This window comes from Melanostigma gelatinosum (assembly GCF_949748355.1).
Source record: "Melanostigma gelatinosum genome assembly, chromosome: 9".
Classification (NCBI taxonomy): Eukaryota; Metazoa; Chordata; class Actinopteri; order Perciformes; family Zoarcidae; genus Melanostigma; species Melanostigma gelatinosum.
The window spans coordinates 1,382,827-1,397,263 of NC_136642.1; the positions used below are offsets into that span (position 1 = coordinate 1,382,827).

Here is a 14,437-nt window from a genome sequence, read left to right on the forward strand (position 1 = left end):
GAGTACACTACGAGTACACTACGAGTACCCCACGAGTACGCCACGAGTACGCCACGAGTACACTACGAGTACACCACGAGTACACAACGAGTACACAATTAATACACAACGAATGTTCTCTCAACACAGAGCTGCTGTCAGGACGCTTCTCGACACGATTCATACACCACGAGTACACAACGAGTACACAACGAGTACACTACGAGTACACCACGAGTACACAACGAGTACACCACGAGTACACTACGAGTACACCACGAGTACGCCACGAGTACGCAACGAGTACGCTACGAGTACGCTACGAGTACACAACGAGTACGCTACGAGTACGCTACGAGTACACAACGAGTACGCCACGAGTACGCCACGAGTACGCTACGAGTACGCTACGAGTACGCCACGAGTACGCCACGAGTACGCCACGAGTACACAATTCATACACCACGAGTACGCTACGAGTACACCACGAGTACACAATTCATACACCACGAGTACGCTACGAGTACACCACGAGTACGCCACGAGTACGCAACGAGTACGCTACGAGTACGCCACGAGTACGCCACGAGTACACTACGAGTACACCACGAGTACACCACGAGTACACTACGAGTACACAATTAATACACAACGAATGTTCTCTCAACACAGAGCTGCTGTCAGGACGCTTCTCTACACGATTCATACACAACGAGTACACAACGAGTACACAACGAGTACACAGCGAGTACACCACGAGTACACCACGAGTACACTACGAGTACACAACGAGTACACCACGAGTACACCACGAGTACACTACGAGTACACCACGAGTACACTACGAGTACACCACGAGTACACAACGAGTACACTACGAGTACACAATGAGTACACAACGAGTACACAACGAGTACACAACGAGTACACTACGAGTACACTACGAGTACACCACGAGTACACTACGAGTACACTACGAGTACACCACGAGTACACTACGAGTACACCACGAGTACACAACGAGTACACTACGAGTACACAACGAGTACACAACGAGTACACTACGAGTACACTACGAGTACACTACGAGTACACCACGAGTACACTACGAGTACACCACGAGTACACAACGAGTACACTACGAGTACACAACGAGTACACTACGAGTACACTACGAGTACACAACGAGTACACCACGAGTACACTACGAGTACACCACGAGTACACAACGAGTACACCACGAGTACACTACGAGTACACAACGAGTACACAACGAGTACACAACGAGTACACTACGAGTACACCACGAGTACACAACGAGTACACTACGAGTACACTACGAGTACACAACGAGTACACAACGAGTACACTACGAGTACACAACGAGTACACAACGAGTACACTACGAGTACACAACGAGTACACTACGAGTACACTACGAGTACACAACGAGTACACTACGAGTACACAACGAGTACACAACGAGTACACTACGAGTACACAACGAGTACACTACGAGTACACTACGAGTACACAACGAGTACACTACGAGTACACTACGAGTACACAACGAGTACACAACGAGTACACTACGAGTACACTACGAGTACACAACGAGTACACAACGAGTACACTACGAGTACACAACGAGTACACTACGAGTACACAACGAGTACACAACGAGTACACTACGAGTACACTACGAGTACACAACGAGTACACTACGAGTACACAACGAGTACACAACGAGTACACTACAAGTACACAACGAGTACACAACGAGTACACTACGAGTACACTACGAGTACACAACGAGTACACTACGAGTACACTACGAGTACACAACGAGTACACTACGAGTACACAACGAGTACACAACGAGTACACTACGAGTACACTACGAGTACACAACGAGTACACTACGAGTACACAACGAGTACACAACGAGTACACAACGAGTACACTACGAGTACACAACGAGTACACAACGAGTACACTACGAGTACACAACGAGTACACAACGAGTACACTACGAGTACACAACGAGTACACAACGAGTACACTATGAGTACACAACGAGTACACAACGAGTACACAACGAGTACACTATGAGTACACAACGAGTACACAACGAGTACACTACGAGTACACAACGAGTACACAACGAGTACACTATGAGTACACAACGAGTACACTACGAGTACACTACGAGTACACAACGAGTACACTACGAGTACACAACGAGTACACAACGAGTACACAACGAGTACACTACGAGTACACTACGAGTACACAACGAGTACACAACGAGTACACTACGAGTACACCACGAGTACACAACGAGTACACAACGAGTACACTACGAGTACACAACGAGTACACTACGAGTACACCACGAGTACACAACGAGTACACTACGAGTACACTACGAGTACACAACGAGTACACAACGAGTACACTACGAGTACACCACGAGTACACAACGAGTACACTACGAGTACACTACGAGTACACAACGAGTACACAACGAGTACACTACGAGTACACTACGAGTACACAACGAGTACACTACGAGTACACAACGAGTACACCACGAGTACACTTAATACACACTAAACACACCCTGAATACACGTTAGTAAACCCTTTTTTCTATTTTCTATTCTATTCTAGCTTATTTTGTATGAATCTATTCCTTCAGTTCAATATCTGCTCTGGTATTTTATTGTCCTGTAGATATTGTGCAGACGTTGTATTTCTGTAAATTGCTGCCGCTACAAACGGATTTCCCGCTGGGGATGAATAAAGTTTACATCTGTCGATCTGTCTAGTTGTAGAATAAATGGAAGTACGTTTTAGTGTTTTCAGACTCTTTGGAAATTGGAAATGATTATGATCATATTATTGTTATTATTATGATTATTACATATGATTGATTACATATTTATTTATTGAAGGTGATCTGCTGAAATACGATGAGTCACAGTTGTGAGCAGCTGCATGATTCGTCTGAATGTTTCACTAAAACTGCTCTCGTGAATAATTTACTGACTGAACTGGAGGAGAGAACAGCAAGGCCTCATGGGAGTCGTAGTCACTGAACGCTGTCAAATCATTGATTGTCTGATAACAAATCAAAAGGTTTAACCTGCAGCGACGTTGATCTCTCTCAACGTAGAGAGCCACAGCTCACACTTCTAACAACATCCTGTGGCCACAAAGTGGTGACACACACACACACCACACACACACACACACACACACACACACACACACACACACACACACACACACACACACACACACACACACACAGGAAATGAAACCTGCAGCAGTTTCTGAACTAAACCTCGGAGTTGAGCTTTCAGATAAAACTCAGCAGAAGAGTTTACATTTACTCAAGTACCGTACTTAAGTACACATTCAAGTACTTTACTTGAGTATTTCCATTTTTCTACGACTTTACACTTACTACATGTCAGAGAGAACTCTGGTTCTCCAGATGACGCTTCTTTATCCCCTTCCTGTCCTTAAACTACATTTACAGACTTTTACTTCATTCATGTTTTGAATGCAGGATTTGTACTCGTAGTGGAGTATTTTCACAGTGCAGTATTAGTACGTTTACTGCAGTAAAGGACCTGAATACTTCCCTACTCGTGGTGTTCAGCTTGTAGTTTCAGTGTGAGGTGCAGGTTAGTGAGCCGCAGCCGCAGCCGCAGCCGCACCGCATGGCGGCTGTCACCAGACCACACAGGCTTCTGGTTTATTTATTGTTCTGGTTCATCTGAGGAACACAAACAAGCTTCAGGTCAGAGAAACGCAGTTTCTTCTCCTCTCAGGCAAACGCTCACATGCTGCCATCTTTGACATGATCTATGACCTTTAACCTCCAACATGTTCAGGGTGCTGTGTTCTTGAGGCGCTGCTGTAGTCAATAAAGTAAATGTGCTGCAAACGAGCTCCATCTTTACCTGCTGCGACAGCAAAGTGATCATGAATGCATCACTTATTTTAATACAATATATCATATAATATTGCATTCTGCATAAAGAGTACTGTTCATTTTGATACTTTTACTTGCAACAGACTATTGCTACACTTCTCAATACGTCTTCCACTTCTGATGCAACATTAGCATCGTTAGCATTGAAGCTAAGGTGGTTCTGTCTGGTTAACACTGGGCCGACCAACGAGGAGAACCCTGTTTCCACACCTACATGGAGAACGGCTCTGCAAGAGGTTCACTTCCTCTCTAAAAGGTATTCATAAATCATTCTCAATGGATGATTTGTGTAAAATAGCTTTACATAAAGCCCAGCAGGAGGCGAGTTCATAGAGGAGAACAAACTCATTTATTAAACATTTCAAAAGCACAATCAGCAAAGTGCTCCCACTGTAATGATCTCACCAGTTCAGGAGTCACTTTTTACAACTTCCTTTAAAGAAACAGTCTGTTCGATTTACATATCTGTGTAAAATAAATATATCTGTTTTACAAGCATGTGAACAAAAGTGGAACCGAATTCAATCGGCCGCTCTGTTTGGTGTTTGAGCTCATCTGTGAGTTTTATGATTCACATTTTTTGACATTGATGACATGCTAATATAAATGTGGGATAAAAGACTGAGACCATAAACTCATGTTTACAATGTTTACTGAGGTAATAAATCAAGAGAGAAGTAGAGTCATTTTCTATAGACTTCTATACAACCAGAGGAGTCGCCCCCTGGTGGACACTAGTGAGAATGCAGCTTTAACACGTGAAGCTCTGACTTCACTCTTCAGAATCTTAGATTTCAGAATCCTGATGACAAAACATAGTTCATCCAACCGGAGAAACAGCGGTCAGTGAACACAACACCAGACTCTTCAATAAAATCAGTGAAATGAACTTCTGGTGTGAGACGAGGAGTGAAATCTGTTGGTTTCTGCTGACTATGGAGAACATAAAGAGACAGGACTCACATTTAAATATTCAAACTCCTCTTAGTCTCAGAGTGAATGTTGCTTTTCAAGCAGCATCAGGAAGATGTTCTACAATAGTAGAAAACAACACTTTGTGAAAACATGTTGAACCAACACAGAGTTTAAGTTACAGATCACACAAGACTTATGGGTCATAAACTCACACAGGAAAACCTGCTGAGCCTTCAGTTACGAGTCACAGTGACTGCTCCTCTGCACATGGTGAGCTTTTTAAGATTTAGATGTTTTTCTGTTGAATAATTGAGAAGAAGAACCTGAAGGGGGCGCGTCCACTTCCTGTTGAAATGTCATCGATACACAGAGACAGTGATGAAGACGAGTGATGAAACATAAGCGGAGCTACATGTGGAGGTGAAGAGGCCTTTGGGTCAGAGCAAATCAACAGTGATGTTCATTGACTCCTTGTCCACAAATGTTTGACAAAAGTAGAAAATGTGTGAAAAATATCTTTACAAATGTTGATGAATTCATAAGGAATGTGAAGAAAATGTACAAAGAAAAATGGGGAAATGTGACAAAAATGGATTTAGAAAATGATTTTGTTTTAGTCGCTACATGTTATATCGGACGTTAAAAGGAAAATCAAAACCTCGAAGGAACAATTCTTTAATTTTTAGATATACGTTTGTAGGGAGCTGGAGTCATGATGTGGCTAGCCTAGCTTAGCATAAAGACTGGAAGTAGGGGGAAACTGCTAGCGTGTCTCTGTCCAAACTCTAAAGCTCCCCGATGATCACGTTGAATCTCGTTTCTTTGACAGAAATGTAGAAGCAACAGTTTGAGGGTTTTAGGGGGAAGTGGTGGAACTATTTCTTGACGATAAACAGCGTATCCATCCGCCCGGTAATTCTGTGCAGCATCTCTACTGGAGCTGAAGATGAGTTTATTCTGAATGTTATCTCACTGAACTGTAGGAGTCTCTGTCTGTCAGCCTGTCCTTCCATTTTCTCGACAACTGATTCACTCGATCGTCTTTACATTGTCGTCGACCCGTTCACGCTCCGACACTATTCACGGCTCCTCGGCCTCTAGAAGTAGAACTAAACCAAACATGTTGGGGGATGTGTTTCCAGCTTGTTCTCAGACTCAGTGGAGCAGATCTCTACGTGGTTGAGCGTGATCATTCCTGCTGTCGAGGACAGTTCGGCAACACGCAGAGTAAAAGGGTCCGTGTTGCCATGGCAGCGACGGCTGTGGGCAGATTATCTGCAGACCTGTGAGTCACAGATGAACTCCAGCACCTTCTGCCATTTAGCCGGTATGCTACAGGTGGAGGTGAGGAGGAGAGTGTGTGGATGGGAGCAGATCAGCAGGACGAGGACTGACTGCTTTTCCACATCTTTGAAAACTTTGTGAAAAATGAGTAAAACTGTTCGAGCTGCTTTAATGCTTCAGTTTATCACAAACATTCAACATCAACACACAAACACATAATGTTTGTTTCCATCATGTTTGTTTCCATCATGTTTGTTTCCATCATGTTTCCATCATGTTTGTTTCCATCATGTTTGTTTCCATCATGTTTGTTTCCATCATGTTTGTTTCCATCATGTTTGTTTCCATCATGTTTCCATCATGTTTCCATCATGTTTCCATCATGTTTGTTTCCATCATGTTTGTTTCCATCATGTTTGTTTCCATCATGTTTCCATCATGTTTCCATCATGTTTCCATCATGTTTACATCATGTTTGTTTCCATCATGTTTCCATCATGTTTCCATCATGTTTGTTTACATCATGTTTGTTTACATCATGTTTGTTTACATCATGTTTGTTTCCATCATGTTTGTTTACATCATGTTTACATCATGTTTGTTTACATCATGTTTGTTTACATCATGTTTTCATCAAGTTTCCAGCCGGTGGAATAAAATCCATCATTGATGTTTCACATCGTTTCTTTCCTCCTGTTGAGATTTCACTCGACAGGAAGTCATCCAGTTCATACTCTTTCATTTTTCATGACTCCCTCCGATGTTTGACTCCTAATGAAGACATGTTTTTAATTATGATGCGTTTATTTGAAGACGGGAAGAAACCAGCTCTATAAAAACTCATGTAAAATTCATGTTTTCACGTGTAATGTAAAAACAGAACACGTGCCCGTGTAGCTTCATTACATGAGGAAGGCTGTTTTGGGTGAAACCACATATTTTAATATTTACTAATATTTCACTATTTTTTTGACTAAATGTCTGAACATGTGCCTAAATGTTCACATCTCATTCATGTGAAGACATATAATAAACGTTGAATGTGTGGAATCATAGGTTACTTTATTTAAAGTAAAGATGATTTCTTGAAGCATTATAATGAAAGGGGGAATATAAAAAGGGAGGGTGGCGCTCACAAACACTTCCACTTTAGTCCACAGGGAGCGCCACAACCAACACAACATGGAACCTCCTCTTAGCATCGACTAATTGACCCGACCTGCGTTGGAAGCGGTCATCCTGCCCGAGTGCCCTTCAGCAGCACACTTAAACTCCTGACCTCCGGATCAGTGATCCACAGAAGATGGCCGGATCGTTACCGTCAATGAATCCTCCCTCAGCATGCGTCACACGTCACCCTCTCCGTCTCATGCACAGTCCTGACCATTAGTCTGTGTTGTGATGATGTCATCATTTTACTTGCACCGTACTGTTTAAAACACGTCAGCACACCCAGTGCCACGCTGCTGAGAGTCCGACGTGTTTGAAGTAGAGATGTTTGTGAAGTATGAGCACGACTGGATGAATCCGTTCACCGTGGAAACGTGTCCTCAACAGCTTCAGCAACGCGTCAATCTGCTCAGTTAGGTTCAGGCAACAAGAGATACTGAGTTAGGTTGAGAGAAGACTGTTGTTTGAGTTGGAATAACTACTGACGGTGTGTTGCTGAAGTACAGAAGTTACCAATAAATCAAAGAGTTGCGTTCAACAATCTCCGTTTTCTTCTGTAGTGAACGAATGACTCAATGTTCAACAGTCCAATGTCTGATCTACTCCTTCTCTATTTCTGTGGCTGCAGCATCGTGGGTTTGTGAATCCAATTATACAAAGGCAGGTGCATGCTGGGACATCAGAATGATGAGACACCTAGACATGGAGGTGAATTTGCTTCCAATGCAATCCTCTTTCATGTCTTCATGTCTTCCTTGACTCACGTTGCATCACAGCGCTGCTCGTCTCAGTGTCGCACCGCTTCCTGCGTCGCTCTGTTTGTGAGCCATTCATCTGCACGGTGCACAGAAGTGTGATGTCATGTGTGACATCACAGAAGTACACATGTCAGAAATGATGTCAGTGATTATTATAGAAACATGTAAAAACAGCAGCAGTGGATATGATAGAATAATAATGATATTAAACGTAATAGTAGCAGGAACAGTACAATAAACGTCAATATTAACAATATTAATATGTTTTAGAATAAGGGCAAACACCATGAACACTTTAGTTTATAAATACAAATGCCTCACTAGAGCACCACATGTGGATTCATCCGCCCTGAAAATAGTCCCCAACAAATGCTCTGTTTCCTCCCAATGTTTCAGGATGATGAAATATGATATTTGTCTTCTCGAGATTGGAGTCTTCTAATACCTGTAGTTCCCTACTTGTCCACCAGGTGTCCCCCGAGTCTTCTGCACACCCGAGCCTCACTCCCTCCGCACGCTGCTGGTCAGTGACGCAGCGCTGTGTCGTTGATCAGCTGTGGTCTGTTTTAGGAGCTCCAGTGGATCATTGACATTCTGGGATCATCAATAAGTCGTTTTCGTGTTGCCTGAATGTTCAGCTCGTGTGCGAGCGAGCTGCTGGACCTTCTGTTTTGAATCATGTTGTCAGCATTTTCTTTTTATTGATCTGCAGAGAGGCTGAAGAGGAAGCCGCGTGATGGGAACGAGATGACCCTCAACCTGCAGTGATGAAGATCACGGCGCCATCAAATGTGATGACAGCGAAACATAATGAGGACAAAAGAGACTGAGCAGGAACATGGAGGCTGTTATTAATACTGAGCAATACATAACATAACAATAACTATAACAATAACAACAATAACAATACACAATGACATGTACACTGACTTATGTAAGAATAACTAGAATAATAACAATAATAACAATAACAATAATAACAATACACAATGACATGTACACTGACTTATGTAAGAATAACTAGAATAATAATAATAATACATAATGACATGTACACTGACTTATCTAAGAATAACTAGAATAATAATAATAATACACAATGACATGTACACTGACTTATGTAAGAATAACTAGAATAATAACAATAATAACAATAACAATAATAACAATACATAATGACATGTACACTGACTTATCGAACAATAACTAGAATAATAACTATAACAATAATAACAACAATAACAATACACAATGACATGTACACTGACTTATCTAAGAATAACTAGAATAATAACAATAATAACAATAACAATAATAACAATACACAATGACATGTACACTGACTTATCGAACAATAACTAGAACAATAACTAGAATAATAATAATAATACATAATGACATGTACACTGACTTATCTAATGAATGTAATCTATAATAATAATAATAACAGTAATAATAATGATAATAATAATAATCTTACTATACTCTGTAATGCACATAAATGCAGCACAAATTGCTTCTCAACAACAGAAAATGGAAAAATAAATGGAAAATAAAACACCTGATCATAATAATAACAATACAAAATATGAAATGAAATACATAGAATACACAGAATAGAATGTGTTCAAATGAAATCCTAAAACATGTTCTATCTATCTGCCTAAAATATGACTTCCTTATCTCCTTTTCCTTCCTTTCCTCTCTCCTCCCTTCCTTTTCTGTACATCTCCGTCGATTGTTCCTCCTCTTCCCCCCCCCCCCCCCCCCCCCCCCCCAGCTCTCCGCCCAGTCATTCACTCATTCACTCATTCAGCAGCAGCACGAGCTGCGCGTGGATGATTCAACAGACGGATCTGAATATTCACCTGTGAGCAGAAAGCAGCTTCGGTGGATTTAATGATTCTCGGATTCCCTCGACTGTGAAGTGGAATTCTTCTTTATTGAGTTATGAATCTCCCTCGTGGTGGATAACGTGGATTCTTACCGTTTAACGCACTCTTTAGGCTTTTAAACGGTTTCAACCACGTGACGTTTTAGGAGTATTCATTTTTGTTTCCAAAAAAACATTTTTTTAAACTTTAAAAACGCGACTTTCCCTGAAGCCTACTTCCGCTAAAAGACTGAAATATACATTTTATTTCGCTTTTTTTTTTAAATATAAAAACCCGGATTTAATTGCTGCTGTCACAGAGCGTCGCTGCCAGAGGAGGCACGTGCCAGCGTGTTTCCGCGGGAATGGAAGGTTTAACAAATGTTCAAATCATCCCAAAGAACTGAACAAAGACCGAGAGGAGGGAACCAGGAACCCGCTGAGGTACCCAGCAGAACGGCTCTTTGGGACTGATCGATATGTGGGAGGTTCTGTGTTCTGTGTGCGTGTGTGTGCGTGTGTGTCCGGAGGGAAGGCATTCTGTATGGAGGGTCATTAGTGCCAGCTGGGATTCTACAGTTTGAATATTATTCTGTAAAAATATGAAAAAAATAAATATTGGCAGCAAAATGAACGATGACACAGAAGCTCATTGTTCTCTTATAACAACTATAAAAACATAATGTTCATGAGAGAAGTGTGTCGTTTTAACGAGCGTTCTCTGTAATATGCTAATGAGGAAGCCTCTCAACATCAACAGAAAGTATTTTTAACAGAAAGGTTTCTTGTTAAAATCAGACATACAATAATAAGATGTCATTATTGTATGATGGATTTAGTATTATATTCTTCACTTGTGTAAAAGAGTCAATAATGTGACGTTTAATACAATAACACACAAGGTTTCACACTTTTAATGCGATAAATAGTTTGACAGGAAGATGTCCTGAAGTATATGAAAAGTAAAAGTCGTCCAGTCATTCAAAAAAATCAATGAATTGTTAAAGAAACGTTATTGTCCGACTGTAAAATGTCACATATGTATAATAACGTGTATCATAAATAGTGTTTGTGTTAGAAAAACAAACTGATATTTGCAGATATATATATATATATATACATATATATATATAATATATATATGTGTGTGTATATATATATATATATATATATATACACACACATATATATATATATATGTGTATATATATATATATATATATGTATATATATATATATATACACATATATATATATATGTATATATATATATATATATATATATATATATATATATATATATACATATATATATATATGTGTATATATATATATATATACATATATATATATATATATATATACATATATATATATATGTATATATATATATATATGTATATATATATATGTGTATATATATACATATATATATATATATATATATATACACATATATATATATATGTATATATATATATATATATACATATATATATATATATATATATATATACATATATATATATATATATATATATGTATATATATATATATCTTGTTGCTGACATTGTCCTCAGAAGTCCGGTGCTGCTGAAGGTTCAGTGATTGGTGGTTTATTGTTTCAGGGTTCTATGTGGTCGTAGGTCCAGCGTTCTTTATCTGACGCATCGTATACGAGCTGTAAATCTTAATGAGTAACTATTAACGCAGCCATCGGCGCAAAGTAAGAATAAGTGGTATTTAAAGCAGTACTTCTGATTATTGAAGTCAAATTCTCACAATCATTGAACACATTTCTTTAACAAAGAAAAAATGTATTTCAGATCCAGTTTATTTTTCCAATTCATGAATAAAAAGCAGAATGATTGTCATGTCTGCAGCCTCAGACAGTTTATATGAATAAAATGACCTTTTCACTGATATCGTTTTACTGTTAATTCATATTGTGTTGGTGACGAGCAGCAAAGACCTCTCAGGAGACGTCTCAGGACCAGTGGATGAAGTGCTGAAGTGAAGCGGATCATGGCCGCGGTGTGGACTCCAAAGGAAGAAGGCGTCGTTCTTCCAGCTCAGGATCCGGACTCATGTTGTGTTCATTTGTCCCGTGTGTGTCTGCAGTTAGCCGGGGATCAGTTATTCAGCTTGGACTACCTGCTGCGCTTCGGAGGATGGCCCGCTGGAGGGAGGGCGCCGTCCGCCTGCTGGTTCTGCTGGTTCTGCTGGACCCGCCGCGGCCCGTCGCGGGGCGATCGCTCCGACACCGCGTCCCGAGACGCCAAACCCGGGAACACCACCGGCGGCCGCTCCGGAACATCACGCTGGCCGTCATCCTGCCGCAGACCAACACCGACTACCCGTGGGCGTGGCCTCGCATCGGGCCCGCCCTGGAACGGGCCGTCAGGACCGTCAACGCCGACCCCACTTTGCTCCCGGACTACCGCCTCACCTACGTCTTCAAGAACAGCGAGGACAAGGACGGCATCTGCTCCGAGTCCATCGCGCCGCTCGTGGCCGTGGACCTGAAAGTGGCGTACGACCCGTGGGCCTTCATCGGGCCGGGCTGCTCCTACACCTCGTCGCCCGTCGGCCTCTTCACCACCCACTGGGACGTCCCGATGGTCACGGCGGGCGCCCCGGCCGTGGCCTTCTACGGCGGCGTCTACCCGTCCATCACCAACACGGGCCCCACCCACAAGAAGCTGGGCAGGTTCGCCCTGCGGATCTGCGAGCACTTCGGGTGGCGGGAGCACGTCATGCTGGTGTTCAACGACAACAAGGCGGACGACCGGCCGTGTTACTTCGCCGTGGAGGGTCTGTACACGGAGCTGAAGAGCGTCAACATCACCACCGTGGACCAGGTGTTCGAGGAGAACAAGCTGCCGGTCAACTACTCCCAGATCCTCTCCGACATCCAGAGCGACGGCCGAGGTGAGTCGGTTCACGTCGTCTTATCGTACGTCTAGTTTGTGAAACGTTCCCGCGGGTTCTAACAGACGAGACGCTTTCACAAAGTCCACTTGGTTCTGGTAGCTGAGACCCGACCTGGGGCCCAATGTCCAGGCCCTGCACATATCGATTGTTTCAGCTCGTCTCCTGTGTTTGACATCAGCTGAAGTAAACATGGACCCACGCTGTAGTTGTGGGAGCGTCTCGGGTCATTTCGTGTGTTTGTGGTGGACGTGAGCGGTGGAGCGGCAGACGTTCGTTCGGCTGAAGAGACTTCGTTTAGCTGTGAGGATTTCAAGTGAATTCAATAAGTTCTGCAGCTCCTGAAGTCCAACTGAGGCCCGGCGTCCCTCCTGTGTTTTCAGACCAGGATCAGGAAGCTGAAGCAGGTTGTTTTGTCCGCTCTGGGCTACCGTAGACACATGGCGGCCGGCTCCATATGTAGATATAAACGTCTCATTCTAAGGTGACGAAAAGTCTTCTTTCAGGTGATTATACACGAATGATCTGATCATCAATAGTATGTGACGCTAGTTATTCTTTACATATTTGATACATATTTATCAAACATCTTCCTGGTATACGACCCGAGGCGCCATGGTGAATAAACGTGTGGAAATGTACACAACAAGGTGTCGCAACTATTCATCAGCCAATCAGGTTGTGAGGAACTGAGTGAGTTACATCTTTATTCATCAAACAGCAGCTCCGCAGTCTGAAGACAGAAAACTTTATTGCTCAACTTTCGACCTTGACAAACGCAGCGCACATCAGATCCACTCCTTTCCTTCTTACCTTTCACAATAAAAGCCCAGACATTGTTTGCAGGCTTGTGTTTGGCTTTGTTGGTGTTTAGAAGTCTTTTTGTGAATGTTTCGTGTCTTCAGTGAGCTGAAGCTCTGCCTGCGTGTGGACGAGAGGCCTTCATCAGCTCTGACGGTCCTGCTGTGTGTTCATGTGGCTGTTACACCTTTTCAGCTGCATGTTGGCTTCTTATTCATATTCTCAGTTCTAGTCCAGTATTTCAATGCACCGACACGCACAGAAGCAGGACCCGCAGCCAGCGTCCACGGTATCAGATGCAGCTGTGTGGATCCAGTCGGCTGTGCTGATTGGACAGCAAACATGAGTAAAACCTGTGGGCACTTGGAGAATGTGGATTTATAGATTATATTGTTTTCCAATTTTCGTAAATTACAAATCCTGAAAGAAATTCATCTTGCTTGTTTTCTGTTAATGACTGATGACATCATAACTGTTATTCTCACTGAAGACATGTTCTAGTTCTCTCCTCTTCTAGTCATCATGGTTCTGTTTCATGGAGGAGCAGGACTTTTATTTTGAAGGGAAGATAAAGACCTCAGAGAGGAGAACGTGACGGTGGTTGTGGTTCAGAGGGCTGACGTCTGTGCAGGTTGCTCTGATGTGCTGCATCACGAGTCCTGTGGACGCGTGGATCATTTATGACAACATGAAGAATAGAATGTTGTGAAGCTTCGTTTCC

At 42.1% G+C, this 14,437-nt stretch overlaps 1 protein-coding gene across 1 annotated transcript in view; it reads left to right on the plus strand.

The window, feature by feature from the left end:
- The first annotated feature begins 9,992 nt into the window (after positions 1 to 9,992).
- The window catches only part of LOC306782604 (atrial natriuretic peptide receptor 1-like), a 50,666-nt gene continuing 46,221 nt past the window's right edge, over positions 9,993 to 14,437 (plus strand). Inside the window, exons 1-2 of the mRNA XM_079276040.1 lie at positions 9,993 to 10,428; positions 12,106 to 12,915. Coding sequence (XP_079132166.1) covers positions 12,156 to 12,915 — 760 coding nt within the window. The 5' untranslated portion in view covers positions 9,993 to 10,428; positions 12,106 to 12,155. The remainder of the gene's footprint in view (positions 10,429 to 12,105; positions 12,916 to 14,437) is intronic.